This window comes from Grammomys surdaster, unplaced genomic scaffold (genome assembly GCF_004785775.1).
Source record: "Grammomys surdaster isolate TR1022 unplaced genomic scaffold, NIH_TR_1.0 254, whole genome shotgun sequence".
NCBI lineage: Eukaryota > Metazoa > Chordata > Mammalia > Rodentia > Muridae > Grammomys > Grammomys surdaster.
The window spans coordinates 2,560,001-2,567,242 of NW_021604695.1; the positions used below are offsets into that span (position 1 = coordinate 2,560,001).

At 47.7% G+C, this 7,242-nt stretch overlaps 1 protein-coding gene across 1 annotated transcript in view; it reads right to left on the reverse strand.

Annotated features, from left to right (window-relative positions):
• Positions 1-1,579: 1,579 nt before the first annotated feature.
• The window catches only part of LOC114627469 (vomeromodulin-like), a 36,581-nt gene continuing 30,918 nt past the window's right edge, over positions 1,580-7,242 (reverse strand). Inside the window, exon 15 of the mRNA XM_028775298.1 lies at positions 1,580-1,928. Coding sequence (XP_028631131.1) covers positions 1,580-1,928 — 349 coding nt within the window. The remainder of the gene's footprint in view (positions 1,929-7,242) is intronic.

The window sequence follows — 7,242 nt, forward strand, 5'->3', positions numbered from 1 at the left end:
AGATGTATGTCTATCACACATTTTGGGAGCCAGGCCAATGCAAAGCTTTCCCTGAGGCCCTTATGTGTGGAGAAGGAATGAAGTTCCTTGTTTAAAACCAAGAACATGGCAAGACCAGTAATGACCTTGGGCCAGGGCCTTGGGGGAGCTTCCACTTCAGACCCTGGAAGCTCAACTCTTTCTACCCTGAGGGGTTATGGTTCTCAACCCATAGACTGCTGTGTGCTTGCTTAGCTTCTTGCTGACTCTGTCTCATTGCATATCTCTTTCTACTGAATCTTTCCCACTCTCCCTACAAACTGTATATGAGATGCTGCATTTAAAAAAACTTTATTGATTTTTTGTGAGCTTCATATCATGCACTTCAGTTTTACTCATCTCTCAGTTCCATCGTATCTGCCCTTCAGACAGCCAAAATAAACACACACACACACACCCCGAAAATAATCACCCTCCAAACCAAAGCATAGAAAAGCTCTCATCATGGATACTGTTTATGTCTCAGTGTGCCCTACATTGTAGGGCACACACTCTGTCAATACATCTTCACTAGTAAATGTTCATTACAATGAGTCATTCATTGGTCTGCTTCAAGATCTCTGGCTTCTGGGACACTGTCAGTACTGGATCCTTCGGCTAGTGAGATGGTTCAGCGGTTAAGAGCACTGACTGCTCTTCAAGATCATGAGTTCAAATCCTAGCAACCATCCGTAATGAGATCTGATGCCCGGCGTGAGCATGGCCGGAGCGAGCAGGGCCAGAGCAAGCAGGACAGGAGCAAGAGAGAGGAGGGAAGAGGGCGGGGATACTGGATCCTCATCAGGATTCCTCCTGGTTATTCTGTTGTTGCCTTGTGTCATACAGATCCTGCAGCTTTGGCTCAGAAGGACCAGACCTTTCATGATGTAGATTTTTGTGGTGGGCTAACTCAGAGCCCCGGATCTGGGCCTGATTGGTAGCTGAGTTAGTCAGTGAAGCAGCTCTCCCATATCTGCACCACTAGGGGGAGCTCTCCAGCACTGGTCCGGCTAGGCCACCCAGTGCTGGCATCATCAGGAGGCAGAGTCAGCTGGCCCACTCACCCACACCCATGCCTCCAGAGCCAGCTCCACTGTGCTGCCTAGTTGAGGTATAGGGGCTTCCTCCCCCAAGTGCTCCTTTTTAAAAAATTTTTTTTAAAAGATTATTTTATGTATGAGTGCTCTATCTGCATGTACACCTGCGTGGCAGAAGAGGGCATTAGATCCCATTACAGATGGTTGTGAGCCACCATGTAGTTGCTAGGAATTGAATTTAGGACCTCTGGAAGAGCACCCAGCGCTCTTGACTGCTGAGCTATCTCTCCAGCCTGATGTTGTTTAGTTCTGCATTCAGTCTTACCATCAGGGTGTGTGAACTCTGCTGGACTGCATTTTACCCTACACTGCCATGAAGTGCTGGGCTTGTGGGAGAGGTTAATGTATCACGAAGGGGTTGGGAGAATGCAGCCTAGGATCGGGGCCTTAGCCTGAGCATAGGCTGATGAAGGGTTAGTGGGGTCCCATGTCATCCATCACCTCTGCCACAGGGCTCCGGTGGCTCAGGGAGACAGGTCGAGGGAGTTTTGACTGTGTTTACCTGGGGTTCTCTGGACCTGCAGGGAGGCTGGGGCTGTCTGGTTCTCAGGCTCGTAGGCACCCAGGGGCCACTGGGAGCCGAGGAAGAGCTGAGAACAGAGTGGGGGCCGGTGGGCTGGATCTAGGCAGGGGCCAAGGGGGAAAAGAGAGGAGCTCCGGCTGGGTCCCGTGGAGATGGAGTCCTTGGCTTCGTCGTTGGCTGGCTTGGCCGGGTGGAGGCTGTGGCTGGGAGCGCTGAGAGGCCTTTCTGCGGGAGATTTGACGGATGGCTCTGTAGGTGAAGGCCTTGTCCATGGCTCCCCACGGCGGATCCTGATGAAAAGAGACACATGGTTTTAAGGCATTTATTGTCATGGCGAAAGTGGATGAGTAAAACCTTACCCTAGTCTCAGGGCGGGCCTGAGGTTAAATACCTTTTGCAGGGAGGAGTGTCTGGGAAGGAGAGTTTATTGGCTAAGCCTCCAGGCCTTTAGGTACCTCATTAAAATGGAGATCTGTCTTGAGGCTACATGACCATAGGCCATGTCCTCTACCTGTGGAGGGGCTTTGGGTATTGACATTATGTGACTGATGGCCACAAATAAAGGAGGGCTGTGACATCGGTCCAGGAGCCTGGTGTCAGGAACAAGGCAAAACACCTTCCGACCCTTCAGGGGTTTCTAACCTTTGCTCAACCAGGAACCAGGCTGCCTTTCATGGTTCTACAGGCTGAGGCCGAAGCTGTGGCTCCCTGACTCCCAGACATCCAGATGTACTGGAAATTTCGAGGAAGAGTTGGGAACTGCAGGCCTGTGATATGGCTAGGGTAGTGGGGAGGGGGAACTCTGGCTTAGCTTAGCTGTAGTTATCCAGGAGTGCAGAGGGGCCTTCTGCGGGAGAATTACACTGAGACTCTGTAGACAAAGGCCTTCCCAGGTTCCTCTTGGCGGATCTTGACGAAAGAGATGGTGCATGGTTCTAAATAGTTTATTGGTTGTTCATGGTGGAAAATGGATGCAAAAAAAACCCCAATACCCACTTCTCAGGGTAGGCCTGAGGTTAAATACCTTTTGCAGGGAGGAGTGTCTGGGAAAGGAAGCTTATTATCTAAACCCTCTGGGCATCTAGGTACCTCATTAGCATGGAGAGCTCTGTTGTGGGCCTGCTGACTATAGGACATGATTTTATGTGAGGAACATAGCACAGGTCCCAGGTCAGGAGTCTGGCAGAGAGGTGGGAGTCACCTAAGCCTTAGGTGTGTGCCCACCAAGTCTCTGGGACTCAACATGCTCTACCTTACCAAACTTCCTGGCATGGTTTTACGTCCCACACCTAGGAACTGGGGTCACCCTAAGGGCAGGCATTGTGATCATCATATCTTTTTAGCACTTGGCCTATCCAGTCTACTATGTATAGTCTGTTCTTAGGAATTGGGCCTGCCATGGAGTTTGGCAGGTACTCGTATTACTGGACCTGTTTCGAGATCAGCAAATTGTTGGACCACAGAGTATTACTTCTGTCAACAGGGTCAGCATGGAGAAACTGGACAGAGGCTGAGTGTGATAATAGCTAAGATGTTAGTTAGTTCTCCATGCTATCATAGGCCAAGGCAATAGAGGGCCCACATGCTCTCTTTATTCATGCTCCTTGGCTCAACTTGATGGTAAGTCCTCTTTGTACCTCATGTCCACCAAAGAATAGTGGTGATTGTTTTTAATATTTGTTGGGAGCAGCCTTGTTTTTATACTGAAGGCCCAAATCGGCCATGGGCCTGAGTCGGCCATACATGTCTGTTAACACAAAGTCTTGGTCTCTGTGGAAAAACACTGGTGGAAACACTGGTGGAAAAACACTGGTGGCTTTGGTGGAAAACTTTCAGCCTAGATAGTCATAGGTCTTGTGGATAGGTAGCCTTGGTAAAAAGTATTAACTTAGATAAGAACGAATGAATTATAGATAGAGTCATAGTGATCTGTTTCTTGTTTCTTTTGTAAACTTTTACCTAGCAACTTTTACCTTCTGTTCTGGAAGATATCTACACTCTCCCTGAGAACACCTATGCTCTTGCGTCATCTCCTTCTTCACATCCTGCCTCTACATGTATATAATCCCTGTGTGAAAAATTAAAATAATGGTTTGATCAGCCTATAGACAAGTCATGGTTCTTTGCATTTGCCTGTTTTCCCCCATTCTCTCTTTCAGGTGGTCCCCCAGACCCTGTTCACTGCCCTGCTAGACAAAACAAATATCTAAGGCACAGTCTGAGGTCTGACTTGAAATAGGTGGAGACTTTTTTAGAAGCCATTATTACTTAGTCTGTTACAATTAGCAGCATTAAAAGCAAGGAAATTACAGCAGTGTCTTACATATGTTCCCCAAGGTTTGGGGAGGGGCAGCTGGCCTACTGTCACCTGGCCATCGTCCTGTCCCTCCTCTTATTTGGCCAGTCTGCTTATATCAGATCCATGTACTAGCCTTCATTTCTATGTTCTACAGTGTTTCAGGCCTTGCTGTTTGAACCTTTAATCTTTCTTCTAATGTTAGCCCCACTGCAGTTTATGTATCTTGCAGTTTTCACTGTAAGCCATCCTCCCTTACTGCCTAAGCTGTTCCTGCATCAAGATCTACATGCCGTGGTCTCTGGCTACTGTGGAGCAAGTTGAACACGGTGCCAAATGGAGCTGACCACATGTTGACTCCAGGGAAGAGCCTCTGGGAATTGAGTCTGCACTGGTGGGCGGCATGTCAGCAGGCCCTGACACTGAGCTTGTTTCTGGTGGAAATAGGAGAGTAGCATTGTGGGAACTAGAATTGCCTTGAAAATAGTTTCTGGCATGGCGATGCCAAGTGTCCTGGGGGCACTGATGGACAAAGTTGTGGTGCTTGGAAAACCTGGACTGACCCTCCACTGCCCTTGATGGAAATTCGCTATACACCTTTTGCTATACTTATACAGTTTCTCACTGTTAAAGGCCTCTCTCTGAAAGCTAGAGCTGAGATAACAAAAAGATGGTGCAAACAAGAATGAAATTATAGTTCATTAATGAATTTTTAGTTCCCATAAAATTGCTGTTTTCAGCTGGAGAGATGGCTCAGAGGTTAAGAGCACCGACTGCTCTTCCAGAGATCCTGAGTTCAATTCCCAGCAACCACATAGTGGTTTGTAACTATCTGTAATGGAATCTGATGCCCTCTGCTGGTGCATCTGAAGGTAGCTACAGTGTTCTCACATACGCAAAATAAATAAATCTTAAAAAAAAATTGTAAAAAAAAAAAAATTGCTGTTTTCTTGCTTTGTTTCTCTTTCAATATTCTTATGTAATGAAGGGAAGCTTCAGAAGGAAATGTATTTTGGAAAGCTGTGTAATTAATAATAAAAATTCTGAGAAAATGATTTTATGTGTAAGTAAAGGCTGAAGAGGCAAAGGTTGTCAGAGTAGAAGCCATATTGAAATGTGCTTCCTCTCTGTCCCGTCTCTTATGAAATGAATAAAGTCCTGTGTATGATCTTTCCTTCCCTTTGCTGCTCCTGCATCCACCCTTCTCCAGGCCCTGCCCTCAGATGAGGCTGGTCCCTGGCACTGGCAGCCTCCTATATATTGGATATCCTGGGGATATCATGGAAAAGACTACCTGGGTACTCTTTACTCTGGCCAACCTGAGTGCGGTCACATCAGTCTTCTCTGATGTCAGCATGCAAATGGTACCTTGGGTACTTACCAGTCCTAGGGGCAGCCTACATTTAGATTTTGTGTACTGAGTCTACAGTGAATTCAGCATGTGGACATTCACACAGGTATTGGGCCTGTCAGGGGCCAATGTGAATAGGCTGAACAATACTGCTTCTTCCCTGAGGTTAGCATGGGGACAGCCTGCTAGTTACTGGGCCTGTACTGAGTGAAGTGTGTGGGTGCCACTGAGCCTACCCTAAGGGCATTGTGGATTTCATTGGTTCCAGTGGTGCTAGGGTATCAGAGCTCAAGAAGTTTTGGAATGCTGATCTTGCCCTGATGTCATCATGCTATTGGTTCTGTTTTTTTTTTTTTCTTTTGATGCCCATACAGTATTGGAGAATAGAAGGCTGTGGGCTCAGAGGATACTATGTTGTATGTCGGTGGTCCCCTCTGCACCAAGTCTGCCCTAGTATTGTATATGTTGCAGCTGCTCTCTAGAAATAGGGCCTTCCCTGTGGGCAGTTTGTGTGTCTCCTGAGTACTGGGCCTTACTTAAAATAAAGAAGTGTGTGGTTGGTTCTCCTTTTTATACAGTCTTCCCTGTAGATATTGATTTGGCAGCTCCTTAGTCACTGAGTCTGCCATTGGAGTAGCATTCTTGTGGTCCAAGTACTGTACCTGAACCGATAGTGATGTTCAGACAGACTCCTGGGTAAAGGGTCTGCCACAGGGTGCAGCATGTGGGTTGATTTGGGGGACAGTTTTCTTTCTTTCTTATTAATTTATTTATTTATTTACTTTACATCTCAATTGCAGCTCCCTCCTCCCACTCCCCCTTACACTGTCTCTCCTCCTCTCCTTACCTGGAAAAGTTACCCCTGGATACTAACCTACCCTGGGACCTCAAGTCACTGCAGGACTAGGTACACCTTCTCCTACTGAGACAAGACAAGTTAGCCCAGTTAGGGAAACAGGGTCCACAGGCAGGTGACAGTCGGGGTAAGCCTCCACTCCAGTTGTTGGGGAACCACATGAAGACTCAGCTGAACATCTGCTACATATGTGTGGGGTGGGGCCTAGGTCCAGCCCTTGTATGCTCTTTGGTTGGTGGGTCAGTTTCTGGGAACCCCCAAGGGTCCAGGTTGGTTGACTCTGTTAGTCTTCTTGTGGAGCCCCTATCCTCTCTGGGTTCCTCAATCCTTACCCCAACACTTCTTCTTCTTCCTTTTTTTAAAGGTTTATTTTTTATATATGAGTACACTGTAGCTGTTTTCAGACACACCAGAAGAGGGCATCAGATCTTATTACAGATGGTTGTGAGCCACCATGTGGTGGTTGCTGGGATTTGAACTCAGGACCTCTGGAAGTGTAGTCAGTGCTCTTAACCACCGAGCCATCTCTCCAGTCCGGCCCCAACACTTCTACAAGACTTCCTGAGCCTGGTCTAATGTTTGGCTGTGGGTATATGCATCTGTTTCAGGCAGCTGCTGGGTGGAGTCTCTCAGAGGACAGTTATGCTGGGTTCTTGTCTGCAAGCAAAACAGAGTATCATTAATAGTGTCAGGGATTGAGTCTTGCCCATGGGATGGGTCTCAGGTCTCAGGTCTCAGGTGGGGCCTGTCACACACATAAAACAGAAGGAAAACAAGAGAAGAAGATAGCAGAGGATGCTCCCATGAGACTGGGGTGAGTGAGGAGGGCTGGTGAGAGGGAGGGGTGGATTGCTCAGCAGGAATTATTCTGAGGACCTGTCCCAGCACTTGGCCATCACACCCAGGAACAAGTTCTGTTTATTTCAGTGTCACGAAGAGAGTCCCTTTGCTGTGCTTCTCTGCATTCAAGTGAACTTCTGAGCTCCCTGGCAGCAGACGCCAGGTAGTATAGACTGGCCTGGCATGGCTTTAGACAGCCATAGGGGGAGGAGAAAGAGAGAGGGTGTGTGTGTGTGTGTGTGTGTGTGTGTGTGTGTGTGT